At 35.8% G+C, this 21,233-nt stretch overlaps 1 protein-coding gene across 1 annotated transcript in view; it reads right to left on the bottom strand.

Annotated features, from left to right (window-relative positions):
* The window catches only part of AP1AR (adaptor related protein complex 1 associated regulatory protein), a 41,108-nt gene that overhangs the window by 7,402 nt on the left and 12,473 nt on the right, over positions 1 to 21,233 (bottom strand). The window contains exons 2-8 of the mRNA XM_069095273.1: positions 16,878 to 16,926; positions 11,907 to 11,933; positions 10,244 to 10,269; positions 9,585 to 9,681; positions 7,476 to 7,574; positions 5,560 to 5,618; positions 4,938 to 5,011 (exon numbers count right to left, since the gene is read on the bottom strand). Coding sequence (XP_068951374.1) covers positions 4,938 to 5,011; positions 5,560 to 5,618; positions 7,476 to 7,574; positions 9,585 to 9,681; positions 10,244 to 10,269; positions 11,907 to 11,933; positions 16,878 to 16,926 — 431 coding nt within the window. The remainder of the gene's footprint in view (positions 1 to 4,937; positions 5,012 to 5,559; positions 5,619 to 7,475; positions 7,575 to 9,584; positions 9,682 to 10,243; positions 10,270 to 11,906; positions 11,934 to 16,877; positions 16,927 to 21,233) is intronic.

The raw sequence follows: 21,233 nt of genomic DNA, 5'->3' as shown, positions 1-21,233 counted from the left end.
ACTGCAGCCCTCTCTTGGGTTTCTCTACAGTTGTTACTTCACAGACTTCTAGGATGGATGTTTCTAGAGTGGATCCTTGCTAGCAAATCTGTGGCATCCACTTGTAACCTCAGAGACGGGAAACCCATCAGAAGACCTGAAAGACTACTGGTTAGTAGTCCTTTTTTTTATCCCCCAGGGCTACATAAGGGGACAAAAGGTGCAGAAGCCACACCCACTGATAAGGGGAGTGAGGAGAACTCGTGTAATCGGATGGAGCAGCAGCTAGAGCAGGCTTTCTGGGGACAGCCCTTCTTCCGGCTGCATATGAAGATCACTGGGCCTCAAGGCAGTGGTATCCTTACCCTTTCAGATTCTGAAAACTTGCAGTAAGATCTATCCTCTTAATCCCCCTTCCTTTGCCTCTGTTTCTACAAGCTTCAGTCTCTGGGTATCTCATGTTAAGACAACAAGCCTTGACTTGTGGGGTAAAACAAGTCCAAGAAAAAGGCTCTTAGCAAGCCTGGCCCTGGCCTGCCTGACTTCCGTGGAAACCTCTAAGTCCTCAAACCAGTGAAAAGGGCAAGTGTACAATTCAGGGAAGGCTTTCAGGTAAGTTTTAGACAGCCACATTCAACACAAATTACAGAGAAGCTTTCATCATTGGCTTCTTTATATTTTTAAAATAAGTCGAACACTTATTTTGCAACTTCAGAAAGACTTTAACGAATGAGGTTATATGGAAAAAATCTGACAGTTTTAAAGAAAAATAACGTAAACCAGGATAATTTTTGTTAGGGAACATAATAGTATAGACTTTTTAGACTGAAAAAGAAAAAGCTTTGAACTTATAAACTAAATCTTTCAATTAAATAAACATTTACTCAGTACCTACAGTATCCCAACTACTATGATAGGTACTACAATACAAAAAAGGAAAAATTATGGTTTCTGTCTCAAGGAGACAGAAGGGGGCACAAGGTACAGAGTGTGATCAATGCAAAGGAGCTATATGGGACAGACACTAGCAAAATTTAAATAAGGGAAGATTAAAAACTAAGCATCACTGTTAAGCCATATGAACTACTGGCTTTATACAACTGTTGGGTAAAACCAAAGAAATATTTGCTTAGGTCAATGAGAAGCTAATAACAGACTGAAGTGTATGGAAAAAAAAAAAGGTTATTACCTTTAAAAGGATATTATATCATAAGTGAATTGCTGTGAGGCAACTACAAAGAAATCACTACAGGCTTATAATATTCAAGTTTAAAGAAATTAAAACCAGTGCAGGAGGAAGTAAGGTTGTTTTGCTTGTTAAAATACAGCTAAAATAAAGCCAAGGGATTTTATTGTTCACAGATCTAGACACAGGAATAGGCCGAGTGGGCAGAAAAAAACGAATGCCTCCTTAGCTCACTTCTGGCCATTTCATTTATCTGCATGTTAGGCCAGAGAGCATCTTGAGGATTTCTAGGCCTAAATTGTCTGGGATAGATGACTGTAATCTAAGACCCCAGTCATGGGCCTAGAAAAGAGCTGATACATCTTAGCCTGGATTTTGTTAGCTACGTCTAGGGGCTATGGCAACAGAGCAATATCTCAGCCTGCTTTCAGAAGAGTGAGATTCTGAGCCACTCTGCAAACTCTTGTAGACTAGGTCTAAGAAAGCTAGTTAGATGGTCCTGAAGAGATGAAGCCTAGAAGCTGGTAGTGATGCCCAGTCACCATCAGACTGTCTGAGGCCAATATTACCCATAGGTAGTCCTGGGGAGCTAGGGTTGAGAGATGCCTTCATCAGGGACACTGAAATCCACATTTGCCCTTCATGACATGTATGATCTCTATTCATGCTGTTTTTCCCCCACTGATGATTGTCCTTTTCTGTGGGACCATGTGCCCTAGATTTATAAGAGGTAGCTAGGCAGCACAGCAGACACTGCTCAACTCAGAATGAGGAGACCCAAGTTCTAGCTTGCCTAAACCACTTACTAGCTTTGTGACCTCAGGCACATCATGAAGCCTCTCACACTTGGTTTCTTCATCTATAGAATCAGGATCATAGCAGTACCTACTCAGCAGTTAGTTAGGATCAAATGAGATGTGAAAATAGCTCTGCAAACTTTTAATCATCATGTAAATGTTAGTTATTATTAATAGCTACTAGTATTCACGAGGTGGATGTTATATTGCTTCTTTATTTTTGCTTTTTGGAGGGGGGAAGGCAGGGCAATTGGGGTAAAGTGACTTGCCCAAGGTCACACGGCTAGTAAGTGTTAAGTGCCTGAGGCTGGATTTGAACTCGAGTCCTCCTGAGTCCAGGGCTGGTGTTCTATTCACTGTGCCACCTAGGCGCCCCTATTGCTTCTTTTCTTACAATGATCTTTCATTATGCCTTTGCTCTGAATTACCTGTACCTTCTAGGGCCTTGGCAGCTATGGTTTTGGATGGATATGGATCCAGAGAATCTTGTAACTGGGGTAGCTGTTCTGCAAATCCTACGTGTGAGAGGAAGATACCTCAGATATATAAATATCTGAAACTGCCCGTTTCACTTACCTATGGGAAGGGACAACAGAAAACAGCCCACTCTGAACAGAAATGACAGGATGAAGGGGAAAGTGAGTGCAGAGCTACAAGGGAAACGCTCCGGCTTCTATTTTTGGGCTTTCAAAATGTATGACATACTAGAGGAAAAAGTGGATTTAACTTGTTTATTCTGCTAGCTATGTGACCTGGAGGAAATGTGAGTATTTTATTTCTCCACATGTGAGTGCTGTGTAGTAGAATGATAACTGTTAGATTGTAAGCTCCTTGAGGGGGGAGACTATCTTTTGCTTTTTTTACATCCCTACAGTGTCTGATACACGGTAGGCACTTAATAAATGTTTATTGATTGACTGCTACATTGAGTTAACCGCAGTTGAAAGCTTGAGCAACTCCTTATTACTATGTGACTTTGACTTAGGTCAATTAACCTTATTAGCTTTAGTTTTCTTAAACTTTAAACTGAGGAAGACTGAACCCCATGATCTAATCTCTGAAGTCTCTGCCAGCTTTAAATCTATGAAATAGAAATGAACATTCACTTCTGTCAGCTGTTAGATGGGGTGGACACTAACACACTCACTTACCATCTGTAAACTGTTTCTATAACACCAAGCACCCACAGTTACAAAGTATGTTGGGAAAAGTATGTCTTACACATATCTTGCCATTAATCTCTGGGAAAAGCATATCATGTGCCAACAACTTTTTTTTTTGAGGGGGAAAGGCAAGGCAATTGGGGTTAAGTGAGGTGCCCAAGGTCACACAGCTAGTAAGTGTTAAGTGTCTGAGGCCGAATTTGAACTCGGATACTCCTGACTCCAGGGCTGGTGCTCTATTCGCTGCACCACCTAGCTGCCCCACACAACTTCTAACTGATTAAGCTTCACATCACCAGGCCCTGTCATGGGCTCCTGTACATTTCAATCATGATGACACTGACAAGCCAGGATGCCTCTCTAAGAGGATAAGGACAGTGAAGGCACTGAAAACTATGCCACACAAGGATCAATGAATCAACAAACATTTATTAAGCACCTATTTACAAGGCAAGGTGTCACGAAGTGGGGAACACAATGGTGGAAATTAAGAGTGCTTATAGTCAAAGAACATCATGTGAAGGGACCAGGGCTGTCTGAAAAAAAGAGCTGACTACTGAGAAGCTATCACGTGGAAAAGAGATTAGCCATTTTCTGCATGGTCTTGGAGCGTGGATCTAAGAAAAACTGAGGCTATACAGACACAGATTTTGGCTTGATGTTAACAACAGAAGCTATCTAAAAGTGGTATTGCTGCCTCGGGAGGTAGTGGATTCCGCTCAGTAGAGGCTGTCAAACAAAGACTGGATGTTATTTGTTAGAGATGTTGTAGAAGACTCCTGTGTGAGTCTGGGGTAGACAAGGTGGCCTCTGAGGTCCCTTCAAGCTGTTTATTGTGATCATATTCTTCACTTTCAGCCAGAGGGATCAAAGAAGCCTTCATGCAGTTTGTGGTTTAAAAAGCCAGACCTTGAATGAAAAGTTTTAGGAGTGAAAAAAAAAAAAAAACCAAACCCCCAAACCTATAACCCTGTCATTTAATGATAAAAACGAAAATTAATTATTTAACCACCTCACATGGCAGTAATACATTTAACAGGAATGATTAAAAAAAATTAACCTTTTTGGCTTTAGTTTTGTTAAATTTTAAATTAAGGAAGACTGGGCAAGGCCAAGATAATAGCTTGAGACCTTTTTCTTGCTTTATTAATATTTTAAGAAACAGAAGAAATGTCATGGTTTTAATAAGTGGATAAATCCCTTGACACGACTAGAATTGCAATATGGGTTGTGACTTAGCTAAATTATGTAGAACAGCTAAATGGCAGGAAATCTTTTTTCAATAAAAAACAATGGATGGCTTCAGTTATCTATCTGGTAAGCAGGAGGAAGGCCACTTCTTGAAGCAAAGGAAAAATTCTTGAAACAAGTATGCTAGGGGGTCTTAACCTGGGGTCCATGACAATTTTTTTTTCCATAATTACTTCAATAAAATCAGTTTCCTTTATAATCTATGGTCTTTTATTTTATGAATTTAAAAACATTATTCTGAGGAGGGGTTCATAGGCTTCATCAGATTCTGAAAAGGATCTAAAATGCAAAAAAAAAAAAAAAAAAACAAAACTAGTTAAGAATCCCTGAGAAATACAAATCAAGAATTGACTTTTTGGATACATTCAATTTAAATTTTGCTACTATGTGCAAAATACCATGTTAGAAGCTGAAGAGGATTGAGGGGTAGGAAAGGTAATGTGCTCTAGAAAGACAGTTTTAGGAAAATCCCAGGAAGAAGTATTTGATGAAGTTAATTTGTGAAGTCTTTGGAACATGAAATGTATTTTAAATTTTGACTGTATAATTAAAAATACTTACTACTACTTCGAAAAACTTCATATTGTGACTTTATATTTCTCAAATAGGATTCAAAGTCTTCTTCTGCCCCTGAACTGTAATAAAGTAAAACATTTTTCTTATATTTACAATAGATTCTATTTAATATTTGTCATTATTTACGAAGAATGAGATTTAGAACTGAAGTCCTACTTTAAGAATAGAGAATCTATTGTATAATTAAAACAGTTTGGGAAATACAGGCAGATTTTTTGTCATGAAATTAGATCTCCCATAGCTCAGCCTTTTTGAATGAACAATAAACATTTATAGAACTGAGAAAGTCACTTGCCCACATATAAGCTACTTTGCCATAAAAAGACAGAGAAAAGGAACTGAGTAACCATTTGGTATCAATAATGTTATTACACAGTTTTCCAGGGGGAAGATAAGGGCAATTGAAAGAGATAATGCTTTACTACTTTGAAGAGACAATAGCTCTCAGTGTGACATGTAATTGAGGATGCAACAGCTCTTTGATCAAACATGTAAGCACTCTTCTATATGCATGTCCAAAAAAAGAGAGAAGGAAATGACCCCTGCTCCCTATGGATATCAGAATTTCCCACAAAAAAAGAAGGTAAAAGCACTTTTTATTATTTACCTTTGATATTCTCCAGTGTTGGAATGATGAGATCGTTGCATAATCCTTTGCCTTTCTTGCTTTATAAAAATAACACAATATAAAATAATAAAACAGTTCAGATGTTAGCGAAAAAATAAATGAAATCATTCTATTGCTACTAAAAATACTTCCTACTGGGGAAAATGAACTGGGGTCCTCATATTCCTAATCATCATTATTCTCCATATGACCTTATTTTTCTATTGTATTCATAGACTCAAAAATGTTAGAGATGGACTATATCTTAAATGTTATCAAATCTAATCTGCTCATTTTACAGATAAAGAAATTGAGCCTGTCAGTACAGACCTTTAAATGGATCAGTAGAGCCCTGAGGATATAAGGAAATCTGTAATTTATTGCAAAGAATAAATTTTGAGCTTTGACAGCAATTCTATAGCAACCAAAATTTTTGCAGTTTCTGGGAGGTTGGTGGGTTCAGAGGAGAGCTTCTCAGTGGAAAAAAATCTCTGCCAGTCTCCCCCTGTACCATTCCCCATCCACCCTCTCCCGCCCCTGTGCCTCCAAGAATCCTGGGAGATACTAAATAATATCTAATGGATTATATCCTGAAAGCTGCTATTTTTGAAGCGGCAAGGACATATCCATCCTGAGGTATGATAACAAAAATAAATGGCCAACCCTCTATACAGAAAAGATATTTTTCTTAGGAAAATATGAGAACTAATTTCTAATATAGTTTCCATTTAAAAAACCTATTACAAAATGTCCATTTGCCAATGTAATTGAATCACACTGCTAAAATTCTTTTGAAAAAAAAAATCAGAATCTAAATTATATCTGAATAAGGAACTGAAAAATTTAATTTCTATGTTTTTTTTTAACTTGTTAAACTAATTTTTGACTAAAAAAAAAACCTACTGTGATTCAATTACCACTATAAGTACATTTCTATATAAGCAAAACTGCCATGGCATCTCTTAGGAAATCTGTTGCCATACAAGTCAGACATCTTAGGACCAAAACTGCCAAAGACGCCAGCCAAATTTTTGCCAACAGACAAAAGTCCATATGATGGCCCCAACTCCCCTCATGGGGTACAGATTCCTTGACAATTTGGGTCTTCATTATAGCAAGGCTGTTAATTGGCCAGGACAAGCCATTGAATTTTATTTTGTTTTCATTCTATTGTGAAACACTGATATTTCCACAAAAATGAAAATGGCCAAGACAGTGGCAATAGCAGATGAACACAGAAAAGCATATTCCTTTCACAGGAGGTTCAACCTGACATTAATTTAGTATAAGACACACATCCAAGCTACTTAACTGATGAAAAAGACAACATAAAACATTATATAACCTTTGAACCTCCCATTTTTCTGACTTTATATGCCATACTATTTTCTGTGAACTAGATATTTCAATATGAAATTAGAAGAGAATGTGCAACTTAACATATAATTTTAGAGTGTACCAACTAAGAACACAATAAAGTTTAAAAATATTCAGAAAGTTATATTAGTTTTTACTAAGAAGTTTGTTTTGCTACAAAATTACCTTTGTTCAAAAAAACAATTTAAATTTCTGGGAAATGTACACTTATGAAAAATATAATAGTTCTCCTTTGAAGAAAACAAAGAATTATCATCCAACATTTTTATTTTCGAAATGAAATAGCACCTACTAATGCCAAACTGAACAATATTAATCACAGTAGGCATGTGACTGCGTGGTACTAATTATATTTGTAAAGGGTTCATTAATTTGCCTTTAAAAATTCTGAGAAGGTAGGCAGAGAGCAAACAATGATAAACAAAATGACCTTCATTCAGGGAAAAACAGGTCAAAAGCTGAAGTTTCTTTTATTGCATTTTACAAATAAGTAGAAAAGCAGCTTTGTTATTTATATATTGGGGTCTTTTTCCCCTCACCTCCAAGAACTTTCGCTGCTTTGCTGCCCTGGCTGCTTCACGCTGTGCAGCGTATAAAGCTTCTTCTTCTAGTCTTAACTTCTCTTCTTGTAAGGCTAACTGTATATGAACAAAACAATAAGGGTTAACAAAAATCAGAACCTATCTAACTGCTCTAAAATAATGAAATGCTTATTTATAAAATAAATATTTACAAAATAAAGAAAATTATTCACAACAAAAAATTGGTTTTTACATGTAAGAAAGGAAATTTTAGTTATTAATTTTTCAGTTTTTCTACAACAGACTATGAACGTTACTTAAGTTTATATTCGGTATTATGAAGTGATACCTCATTTTTAGTTGATGAACTTTCACATTACAGAATGGTTTCTCACTTTACAACATACCACAATTAGCATCCACACCATTTCACTTCATACATTTTTACTGTGACTATTATAATGCCAAATGGCCTTCCCAAATCACTGTCAGCTAAAATATTCCCATTTACAAATGACCCCTATACTTCAACGAAGGAGGAAGATTACAATTCATCTATGTGCCAATCTGGTCTGTATCTGCCTGTAAATTTCCAGTAGCAGGTAATTCTCATTCTCCCATTTATTCTTTCTCTCCTTCACTACGTGACCACTCTATTTGTTTCCCAACCATACACACCTATGATGGTATCCTTTATACTTCTTTTGCACAATTCTTTGCAATGAGCTACAGCCTGCTCATACCAACATATCTCTTGGGGGTAGTCCTCAAATTTAATTTCTTGGGATTTAAAACTTTGAAATTTTTCATCTTAGATGGCATAGCACAATTTTGCTACAGACATCTAGTTTTATTACTGTTCAAGAATTGTCTTGAATGTAGTTCTTGTTAACTAAGCAGCATACAAGGTGTCTGTAGTAATAATTATCTTTGTTTCTAAAAATCAAAAATTTAAGGTTTTTGTCCTCTGGCTAATGTTTTTGTTACTGTATATGCCTGTCTTACTGATCAAAGACAATATTTTTCAAAATTTTAAATTCTGGATTAAACACCAAAATAAAGAGCACAGCATGATAGAGTGAATCTCTATTTCATACCATTTGTTTTTTAAATAAAGGTTATGATAAATTCTACAGTGTTTTCTTTTTAAAAAAATTAATAGTATTTTATTTTTTCCCCAGCATGTCAAGAAAATATTTACCATTCATTTTTAGACGACTTTGAGTCCTGCTTTGAAATTGATAAAAGCTGTTGTAGCTGGAAGAGCAACTATCCCATAAATATCAAAATAAACAGTAGCTAGGTCATCAATCCTTGCAGTTGTTTTTCTTCCCTTCTTTACAGTGTTAAAACACACTAAAAACTGTCCCACTGAGAACAAATGAAGCATATAAAAACTGGATAGTAGTGAAATCTAATTTATAAATAAAATAATTTTTCAAGCTTTAATTTAAGTGAACTTGGTTTTCAATTAACTTTACAAGAACCACAGACCATCATTAGGTTTGGACACTTATCTATAACAGAGGAGAAAAGGAGGCCCAGACATCAGGTGACTTGTTCAAAGCTGAAGACCTGAGACTAGAAGCAAGGTTTCCTGGGTTCAGTTCAGGATTCTTCTTACTCAACTATGCTGCCTGAAATGTGCTTGACCACAGACCCTCTTTGGAATTTAAGAGGTTATTTTCTTAAGCCCCTACACATTTCTCAAATAGAACCAACACCCTGTGGAGCTGAATGATTTACTGTTGAATGAATGTAAGAACTTTTCTCTAATTCATTAAGTCCTAATTACAATTAAGTATAAATCTAAAAATAGTAATTCTCATTATACTTTGCTTTTCAGGCTTACAATGCTTCCTCAGAATACCTCTATGAGATGAGGTAGGGTTGTAGATGAAGAAATTGAAGCACAAAGCTGTTAAATGATTTGCTCCCAGACACAAAACTAGTGCTGGGGAAGGGACTTCAGACTGCAAACTCGCTCTCTTCTGACCATAACACAGGGCTGTTACCAGTTAACTGTGAGCATTCAACATAATACTTAACAACACAAAAAAGCAAGAGTGAAACACAACAAACACCCAAGTCACATACATGGTTTTATAATCAAAGAATTTGATTTACCTCTCTTTGAATTTTTATATCAAATGTTTTTTGTTTTTCAGCAATGGAATCATAATGCCTCTCTCTTAAGTCAGCTATTTCTTCCTCAGTAAGGGGCCTAGAAGGATAAAGGAAACATAAAACTTCTGCAATGTCAAAAAGTATTAAAATAATTTAGTGTTATAATTTTAATGAATATACTAGAAGCAATAAATACATCACTTCTCTAGATGAATGAAACAATACTAAATCTAAACTGGATTTAACAACAGGATATTTATACTGTAATCACCTTGAGTGAGGGCAATGACTTGTCACATTAAAAATAAAGAATATTAAATGAAAATGCTTGACACCAAGAGCATAATTCTGAAGTTAAAACAAATATATACTGTTGCCTCTTCCTCATGTAACAAATATAACTAACAAAAGTAAGTGCAACTTTAGAAAACTGGCTCCTTAAAGCTATCATAGCATCTCGGTCTTTACTTACTAAAACGGCCAGTAAATTCTGAAACAATAAGAAAATTTTCAAAATCTGCAACATAGAAGGGAAAGGGGAAGATGCTTACACTAAGAAACAGGGAAAAGGCTAAGAAGTATCCTCTTCCTTGATTTTTTTTAAGACTTAGTTTAAAGAATTTCTTAATTTTATCACATACACACAAATAAGTCCTTACCTATGACTACTTCCTGGGCTTTCCCCCTGTTCCAAATAAATCAAATAGTTCATTAGATTTTATTGTCTCTCACAAAAAGAAGTCAATATGCTGAGAATATATTTGTACAAATTAGTAAAATATTCTTATATATTCTTTTTAGGGGATTGCTAAAGATACTTTTAAAGCAAAACAAAAAAAAATAACATCAAATTTCATCAATTATGTATTATATATAAAATCAATTACTGATCAAGGCTATTATAGTTATTATTTTATACAATTACATAATGTTCATTTTTTCCCCTGAAAGCAAACGATAAATTATTAAAATAGATCTCTACTCAAACTGCTTAAAAATAGTTTAAGAACAGCTTTAAAAAGAATTAATTGGAAAGAAAAGTTGAGTTGGGAAAATCTGAACTCTGCATATTTTTAATGGTTTGTAAGTGTGAATGTTTTTACTATCATTTCATATCGTTCTATATAAGATAAATTATGCCAGATTTTAACCTACAGGATTTTTACAGGTCCTCTATAAGATCTGTTCTTATTATGAAGAAGGTGGTTAATGTGTTATAACCATTGGCTCAGGGAGCTTAGGTGACTTGCTGGAGGTCACAAGAACCAATAATTAGTGGGTACAGGGCTGGACTCCAAGTTTTCCACTCCAAGCCCAGTATTCCACTCCATCACACTGCTCAGTCAAGTAAATTAAGTGGTCTTACAAAGAGAACACTGGCATACTGTTCTTCACCTCCACATGAGAAAAATAAGCAAGAAAATGTAGTTCTCTTTCTCATTTCAAGTGTAGGGAGAAATTCTTGATGGGAGAGGTACTGGTTAAAGATTGCCTTGAGTTTCCATGGAAGCCAATGAAACCTCCAAACAAAGAGATCCTTTCAAACAAAGCTAAGTAGGCATCTGTAATGGATCATTTAGGCATTCACCTGCTTGGCTGCTGGGGATCAGCCTAGATAACCACCTGAATTTTTTGCAGTCATTTTTAACATGCTCACATTGCTTGCTGAAGAGAAAGAGAGTTAACTGTATGGCTTCCTTTTCTAAATTATTTGTCTAAAAACTGACAAGTAGAAAGAAAACAAAATTCAGAAATAACTATGTTGTATCAATAATATTATCATTTGGGTATTTAGGGATAGAACTACCACGGGGCTGTCCTTCCTCCTTGCCCAGTTACTTGAATGCACACAGGGTTGGTAAGGTGGGAGTCAACAACTCATCTCTTCTTGCTGAGGTAGGAAACTATCAGGCCTTATCAGCTGCCCTGACAACATCCATAAAGTCCACCAGGCCTAATCACACGCTCTGCTCCAATGGCCTGAAGTTTCCCAGCATCATCATCTGACTTAATCATATAGCCTAAGGACCTCTGTTCTTCGCCATCTGCCCCAGTAAAAGCACTTGCAGAACTTCTGGGCTTTTTTCTCTGCCATGAAGCTCAGTATTTTTAACATATTGTCTCTTCCAATTAAAGTGCAAACTCGGTTTTTCTATTTGTATCCTCAGAACTTAGTATTGTGGTTAGCCAATAACATATTCTTAATAAATACTCATTCATTCATACATTCATCTTCATAAATAACCAGACAACCAAATGTGAATAGAACTTGGAAATAAAGAATCCTCAACTTTCCAATACTATAAAAATGAAAATACTTACTTCATCACTTTCTACTAGATTTTCAAACTAAAATAAAAAAAAGGAAAATGTTAATGAGGATGACATATGTAACATCTTACCAGAAATCACAGTAATGTTATTTTAAAAGATGATATAATATAGTTATTTGTAAGGACCTGGCAGTTTTCAGATCATTTGAAATCAAATGACTTGATCTTCCCAACAACTCTAGAGAATTGGAGGCAATTACTTCATAAAAGATGCAAAAAATAAAAACTTTTCATCCAAGTTAACTAGAAATTTAATATACAGATGCATGCTAAAATTCTTCACATCACTTTTTGTACCTTGAAAGTCTAAGATTACTAAGTGTTTTCTCTCTCTACTGATTTTGGGGCTCCATTTAACTCTTTCAGAGGATAATGCTAAATATTTTCCTCCCAACACAAGGTCAACTCTTCAAATCCATTTCCATATATAGTTTTTGAAATCAGATTCTTTGTGGTATTTTACCCATAATCTCTGAGCAAAGTTGTCTTTTTTGACAGGTAAACACAAAAACTGACAACTTTTACTGAAACAAAAGTTCCAATAATGAAAACAATTCACAATGCCTTACTATGTTAGTTCATTTTGGGGAATAAGCATTTCTTACTTTTAAGTAAAATAAACAGAAGCAATACTCATCACTATGAAAATGGATGTCCGAAGATAGAAAATCCCAAGTTAAATATGCTGCAGAACCAAAAATGTTAGTAGTAACCTGATAATTTGACTTAACTTGGATGAAATTAGAAAAGTATGGATGCCTGAAACTGCTAAAAATCAAACCACTTCATACAAACTACTATACCTGATAACAAGAATTGGGAAAGAACCAAGCTACTTACAAGCTAAATATTCAATAGATTATCAATACTAAATATTAAAAACACATTGTATATTAGAATTCAATAGGGCTGGGTGACATGGAAAAAAATGTACAGGCTTTATTTCCTGTAAAGTTATTTGTGGTTGGTGCCTTAATAGACTCTAGAAAGTTGATAGGTCCGTGGCTAGCTATCCTAATAAAGGGCAACCCAGTGTGTGGATTTAAAGATTATTTTATAACCTCCAATTCTACTTCTATATTTGCCAGCTTTTTGCTGAACTTTTCACCATTACTCCGTTTTATTTCACTTTATTTCCCTATGATACAACTTTAAGTGGCATGCTCCCATCAGTAAAATGAAGGAGTGGCCCTACGTGAACCCTAAGATGACTTCTATCTCTAAATCTATGCTCCATCTTGTCAAAGGTAATCCCTCTGCCTGCTCCCTTAATCATCATCCCTCTTGCCTCTTCTGTGACCTTGCTTCATGAATCATTTTCCCCCATTAATTTTCAAACTTCAAATTCAGCATGTCCAAAACGGAACTCTCATCTTCCCAACTTCCGTTTGTTTCTATTGATAGTACTACTTTTTCAGTTATTTAGGCCCTGTTTTCATGCTTTCATCTCTTCTAACGTGGATTATTATACTGACTTCCTAATTGGTCTTTGTTGTTCTAGTCTTTCTTCTCTTTTATTCATCTACAATCCTACTGCCCAAGTTAGTACACTCTCAAGAGTGAGTCCAACAGTGCCTACTGAATTACTGAACCCCATCCAACGCTTTCTGCAATGTGGCTCCAAACCATATTTCTAACATCTTTTTTTGGGTTTGTTTTTTGTTGTTCAGTCATGTCCAACTCTTTGTGACTCCTATTTAGGGTTTCCTTGGCAAAGATACTGGAATGGTTTTGCCATTTCCTTCTCCAGATCATTTTATAGATGAGGAAATTGAGGCAAACAGAATTAAGTGACTTGTTCAGGGTCACACAGCTAGTAAATTTCTGAAACTAGATTAGGACTCTGAAAGATGAGTCTTCCTGACTTCAGGTCCAACATTCCGTTCATTGCGCCATCTAGCTGCCCTAGCTTATCTTTTACTATTTCTCCTTTATTTAACTCTACATTCCAGCCAAACTAGAGTATTTTTTGAATACTCTGTGGTCATCTTGCTTTCGCTCACCTCTATCCCTTTGTTCATACCATCTCCCATCTCCCATACCAATAATGGATTCCCCTTCATCCTCACTTGTTGATATACTTTTCTCCATCAGATGCTACATTCTCCATGAAGACTTTCCAGGTAAAAAGTTCTCTCTCCCCTCAAGATGTGTTGGAACATTTTGCCTGGATGCACTTATCTCAGTTTCCCAATGAATAGGTACTGGTATAATTCTACCCCACCCAATTAAACAAAGTTCTTGAGGGCAAGACCTATGCCCCCAAGAATCTCGTCACTGGGATACCTCATCATCCTGCAAGATCCAATAAGCCTTTCTACTCACGATCTCTTCAATACTCAACTGTAAGGTAAAGGGAAAAACCTCCAAAATTTACATTTAGGGAGCCCCCCCCACTTCCTTTTGTGTGTTGTTTCTTTCCATTAGATTGTAAGCTTTTAGAGGGAAGAAAATGATTTTTCTTTTTTGTATTTATATTTCTAGTGCTTGGCACAGTGCCTGGAACATAGAAGGAAATAAATGTCATCTTTTACTGACTGCTTATATCTAGCTTTGTATTATACCCAGGACTCAGCATAGTAGGCATTTAGTAAATTTTTGTTAAATGAATGTTGACAGGAGTATTAAGTAAGGATGGACTGGATCACTATCACTAGAATTCCCTTAAAGACTTCAAGAAATAGATATTTGTTTTGATAAAAATCAGTGGAGTTAAGGAATACAGATATTTTATGGACAGCTTGTGCTCAACTTGTGGTAGAGCTTTCCAGGCTCTTAGTGGTCTGGTCAGTCACAGCTAGACACACTGTACCTTGACCCCAATATAGTGATGCCCTTTTGGTCCTCTTCAAGCATCAAGTACAAAAACCAACCAATTTTTATGGAAAAAAACACACCAGCTCCTGAATCTGCCCAAATAACGAACCCCTTTCCCTGCTTAGGAAGACTATATTTATCAAGCATGCAGAATGCTCTAGCGATAGTGCTTTTATCTTAAGTCCCTTGTGATCCTATACAAAGTAGAAGGCAAATTAGTGGATTACAAAATTTAAAGTTTCCAATGTTAGGTAGCCACAATTCAATATGTCCTTTTAGTGGTTCTTCAATGGTCCTGAGTTAAACACGAATAAAATATGAACCTCAATAAAAATAACTATCGGGAACGCTATAGATTATCAGTGAATATTACATTAAAAAAAATCTCTTAATGAGGCAACAATATATAACAAAGGTATACTTCATTTTATTCAATGGGTGCATTTTCCAAGAAGTTGTATCTAAATCAATACACATCAAATAAAATTAAAAATTTTTTAGAGGGGGAAAGGTAAAGCAATTGGGGTTAAGTGACTTGTCCAAGGTCACACAGCTAGTAGGTGTCAAGTGTCTGAGGTCAAATTTGAACTCAGCTCCTTCTGACTCCAGGGCTGGTAGTCTATACACTGTGCCACTTAGCTACCCCTAAAATTAAATTTTACCAGTAACTTATAATTGTGAAGATGTATTTCTAAAGAAAAATAATTTGGTTACAAATATTATCTTAAAAAAAAACCCCTCAATCCTAAAAAATGCATACTTTAAAAAAATCCAATTTAAAAAACAGTAGCAATCTAGTAAAATATTAACAATAACACTAAGTTCAATGAGTTATTAAAATATAGCACTATAACATCCCAGAAATTGTGGTGATTATGAGATATGGGAAGAAATAGCTTTATTTTATTGTGAGAACACTCACTTTCAAACCATATACACAAACGCAATAAAACAGTTTGTCTAAATAATTTCTTAATATAGCTATCGTTTTACTTACTTGTCTCTACCTAGCCATGTTTTTAGAAGAATTAGTTAACATGTCTTTGAAATACAATGCTATATTTTTGCATTTAAAAGTGGTGATAAGCTGCCTCTTTTTAAGAAAGAATAGGATATCTGTAGTATCTCGAAAATGCTGTTTTTTGTTTTGGCTAAGAAGACGTCTTCTTCATCTTGCCTTGACACTTGAGTATAAGTGAAAGGCAAAAAGAAAAAAAATCAAGGAAGGAAGATAAAAAACAAGCACTCAAAAAAAAAAAAAAACCACCCAACTCTTAAGAGTGAATAAGTACTTGCCAGAAGTCTAAATTATGTAATTTAATATGAATTCTAAAAAATTCAGCATATTTAATGTTAAATCATTCTACCCATATTTCATTTACGTACATATTATAAAACTTAAAAAAGAAGCATTCTTACTTGAAAATGAAAAAAAGAAAAACTGCTCTGGGCGTGGGGAAGTTGAAGCATCCAGAGCAAATCTGTGAAATCAAAAGGATATGAAAATAGATTCTTTGAGGAAAGTTTTTAAGGGACAACTTTTTTTTTTTTTGCTTTTTGGAGGGGGAAGGTAGGGCAATTGGGGTTAAGTGACTTGCCCAAGGTCACACAGCTAGTAAGTGTGTCAAGTGTTTGAGGCCAAATTTGAACTCAGGTCCTCCTGACTCCAGGGCCAGTGCTCTATTCACTGTCCACCTAGCTGCCCCTAAGGGATAACTTTTAAAAATTATGGATGATCAAAACATAAAGGATGGCAACTAGCTCCATGCCTCTGACCATACTCTTCATCCCCCTTAGAAAGGTCTTTTTTCTGTCACTATGCTTCGCCCTCCAGCTCTGTCCATTACTTTCTTTGGGACCAACTCATTTTCTCTAGAAAGCCACTCCTGACTGACTGTTCATTCTGACCCATTTATACATTACACTCAACTTGTTCATACAATGCTCTACAATTTTATTTCCTAATTATTTCATGGTTGCTCTTCCATGTTGAGCGGTTTTTCCTGATCACAAATAAATACAGGTTAGTATACCCAGTGTTCAACAGATAAAATACTTGCCAAGCAAATGAAATGAGGTGCAATTCTTCAATTTAATTCAACATTTATTAAGTACCTAATATGTTATTCAGCATTCTACTTACCTCTATAGTGAAATGCTCGCCTGTTGGGCATGTCCTGAAATACTTTGACCTGGGAAGAAGAAGAAAAAAATGCTATCATTAAGAAATGCAATTCACTTCACAACATTATTTTAAATGACAGCATAAAATAATTTCCTTAGGTATACCCATAAAGTTTCAAATACTTCATACAGTTAACAAACTATAACCACAAATTTCCATAAATATCAGTTAAGCAGGCTCTTATATTGTTAAATTGTTAAGTGTTACACTGTTATTAACATTTATGTTAAATTATTTCATTAAAAAAGAACTGTAAAACAGTATTTCAGTTAACTATTAACTAAGCTTATATGGCATTTACTAATATTAATTCATGACACAAACATTACTCAAAATAGACTAATAATTCTGAATTTTTGCTACTATCCTTTTACCTTATTTCAATAAAAATATTCTAGCAGAAAATATGTCCCTAAACCAGAAATATGATACCTTTAGTAAAGCCAATGTCAATATCAACTGATGATGCTTTCTGTATGTTAGGGCCTCCTGCATACGCCAGTATTTCTGGAAAATATGGCAACTCGGGAAGATAAATTCAGGGTGACCCTTAAGTCTATCTATCTGTCCATCTAGCTAGCTAGCTCATAATCTCAGAGCTGGAAGGGACCTGGTCATCCCCAGGAACCACCACATTTGTCCACTTAGAGACTTCCACTGATGAGGAACTCACTGTTCCACCCCCCCCCCCCCAACAGCCCACTTTGCTTCTGAAAAACTCTAATACAGAAGTTCTTAACCTAAGGTCTGTGAACTCATTCCTTTTAGAAATATATATTTTCATCACTGCATTTCAATGTGATTGGTTCCTTTTGCAATCTTGTGTATTTTATTTCTTGCATTTAAGAACATTATTCTGAGAAGAGGTTGGTGCATAGAGGGATCCACAACACAAAAAAGGCTAAGAAGAACCCTTGTGACTGGTGTTAAGACATTTTCCTCACAAGTGTCTACATCTGCCGATGTGCATCTCAAGCCCATGTGCTTCTCCTTTTGCCCTCGGCGTCCGAGCAGAAGGAGCCTCATCTCTTTTAGATACTTAAGGACAGATGCTCTGCTCTTTACAGGCCTTCTCTTTTTCAGGCTTAGCAACCCTAGCTCCATCTGCTGATCTTTGCCTAGCATCCACACTCTGGTCACCCCGCCACAGATATACAGACATATAGAGATGTATAGAGGAAGTTCTTTCTTATGTAAAGGGTGCATGCATATGTGCTATGTTTCCCATGCAGGCTACTTGTGTCCACTCTGGTCTGTTTAGATATGGCTCACAGGGTGGCATGAATAGATAGGTATCTCTATATTCTCCTCTGACCACCGTTCTCCAAGGCAAGCTTTGATTCCTGTCAGAAAGGAAATAGAAGATTGGTTCTAGAGGCTAGATGCTTTGTACTCTTCAAAGAAGGGCACGGGGCTAGGATTATATCTATCCATCCCCTTTAAATATTTTTATTATATGGGAAATAATTTTGAGGTTCAAGCTGTGTTCCTGATTTCTATCCTTTTAACTGGTAAAACATGCCCAAAGCTATATATTCCCTTCCCACCAGTTTGACAAAGAAATTATATAACAAATAGCAAACAAAACCATTTATCCAAGCTAATAGCAAATAGAAATCAGAGAAAGTACACAAATGAGACAGCTCAGTCTTTCCTATGGGGCACAAGATACCTCAGTTCAACCAAGAGAAAGAGGCCCACATTTTACTCAAGGGTTCTCGAGAAGTCTCAAGTGTAGTTACAAAATAGTGACATAATCAAGTTGCTGGTTCCTCTATATTTTGGCTTCTTCCCAGAGTCTTTCTCTCCCTTTAGGAACTGCTGGGCCATCTCCAGCTGTCCTGATCCATATCTGGCCACTGGACCCAGATGGGTCTGGAGGAAAATGTGAGTCTGGTGACCTTGCACAGCCTTCCCTCACTTTAATCCAATTTACTTGCAAGCAATGGCATTATCTTCCTGGTGTCATGGTCTACTTCAAGAACAAAGGACAAACCACACACAACTCAATAACAACAAAAACAAGCAGTTCAAAAATCACATTATGACTGACTTTTTACATCAAAGACAGAAACATTTACTAATTTATCACCTACAATAATTCCCACTATAACAGGCATACAAGTAGTTAAATAAATACACCAAAATCTTTCCAAGATGTCTAGTACCTAACAATATGCTATATAATAGACCTTACACTGGACCTTTTCAAAAGGGATTATAACTGGAAGCAATTTGCTAAAAAAAAAAACAAGTTGTTATATTTTTAGTCAATACCAATCATCTGCATAAAAGAAGTTTCAATGTCAAGAAGTGTGTACTCCTAGGGTTACCTAAGAGAACTGAATTATACCTGAAATGTCCCATAATCCCTACTGAAAACTGTCCTTAACACTAAATCCACCTAATAGCAATCAAGACAATTTCCTTCACATTCCAATCTCAGATAACAAAGCAAGGATTTAAAAATGCCCTGGAAACTGGTTAAAATATTTCTTTTCCTTTACTCACTTCCCCAGAAAAGAAATCCTAGAACTTGACCTTGTTAAGTCCACTTCCATTCTAGAATGGGAGTAAGGCAATAAGACATCCAATCAATAAATAAAGTAGCACCATGTGAGACTTTCAGAATGTGACAGGACTGCTTAAAAAAAATTAACACAATCTTGGGTTATACCCTGAGAGCACATCTAGTTAATGACATTCAGCTCCAGGTATCACATTTTGTATGGGGAAATGGTAAGTGACAAAATGTCTACAAGAAGGCAAGCAGAACAGTAATGGTTTCAAACCATGTTATATGAGGAACTGTGGAATGAACTAGAAAAAAAGATGTTAAATTAAAAGGGAGGGCATAGGAAGAAAAAAGCTAGACCGTCAAAATCTTGAAAGAATGTCAGGTGAAAGAGGACTTAGACTTCTCTGTTGTTACAGGGAGCAGAACTGGGGTAAATGAGTGGAAGTTACAAGGAAGAGTATTTTGTTTCATCATGTGAAATAATTTTTATGGCAATTAGAGCTATTCAACAATTGAATAGGCTGCCTCTGGAAACAAAATGTTCCTGGTCATTAGAAATATTCAGATAAATAAAAAATGGTGAGCTATTAAGTGAGGTTACATAGGAGACTCCTGTCCTGAAAATTAGAAAGGATCATTAATTCTAAGATCCCTTTTCTCTCTAATATTCTGAATTCACCTAAGTTATCTGACAGTTAAATAACCACTTAAATGTCCACTGAAGACTAAGTTCTGAAATTCTAAGATTCCACATATAATATAAAATTATATATCAATAAGACTACTTTAAAGTAATTTTAAAACTCAAATTTGCTGGCAAAACAAATAGTTTATTATTTGTTTAGTAGAGGAAGCTAAAGTAGGTGGAAAAACAGTTAATTCATCAGTGATAGACAGGATAACACTTAGACATCTGTAAACTGAGAACTTATAATGAGTAAGACAACTCATTTGAAGTAGGTCCTCTGTTCTGCAGAAAAGTATAATGTATTTGCCTCCACACACATGCATGCGCGCACATACAATTTCCACAGCTTGATTCAGAAAGTCATGGGCCACATAACATAATAATAGTTGCTAAAGTTTATAGAGAAATTTAAAGTTTGTTATAATATCTTATAATTCGATCCTCACAAGAACTTAATAAGATATCCCCATTTTATAGATGAGAAAATCGAGGCTCAGAAAGGTTAAAAGTTACTGATACACAGTCTCCTAGCTAACAAAAGGTAGAGGCAGGATATAACTTCAAATCTAGGTTGAGTAAAGCAAAGATACATTTAATTATAGGAGCAGCGAGTTCGTGGTGAGTGCTCTGGACTTGGATTAGGAGAATCTTGGCTGATGTACAGGCATAATCTTGACTCTGCTGCTTACCACCCATAGGAACCTGGGTAAGTCACTTGACCTGGGCTCAATTTCCTAATTTCTAAACAAAAAGTTAAACTAGTTAAACTGTATGGCCATTTTCTAGCTTTATCTTAGGATCCTATTGTCAGGATCATGACCCAAATCAACAAGACAAAGGTCAAAGAATGTACCAGTGGGGCATAGCTTGGGGAGGGGACATAGTAGGGAGGGCTTGGGTGTGGAGAGATGGGGAGGGAAGTAATGGGAATTTTAAATTCTTGTCCAGGTTCTGAAACCAACTAGTTATTTACTGCAGCAGACAACAGAATTAACAAGGATTTTTGAGCAGGGCAGTGCTATCTATAATCATCCTTGTGCATTAGCTAAAGAAATTTCAACAGCAAAATATAAAACTGGATTGGAAGGGAAAAGATTAGAGTAGGAAA

This window comes from Petaurus breviceps, unplaced genomic scaffold (assembly GCF_028583685.1).
Source record: "Petaurus breviceps papuanus isolate PSGF00001 unplaced genomic scaffold, PetGlider_PUasm1.0 126, whole genome shotgun sequence".
In the NCBI taxonomy this organism is placed as follows: Eukaryota; Metazoa; Chordata; class Mammalia; order Diprotodontia; family Petauridae; genus Petaurus; species Petaurus breviceps.
Note: the sequence above shows the minus strand (reverse complement) of the source record. Positions and strands in the feature narration are given on the sequence as shown.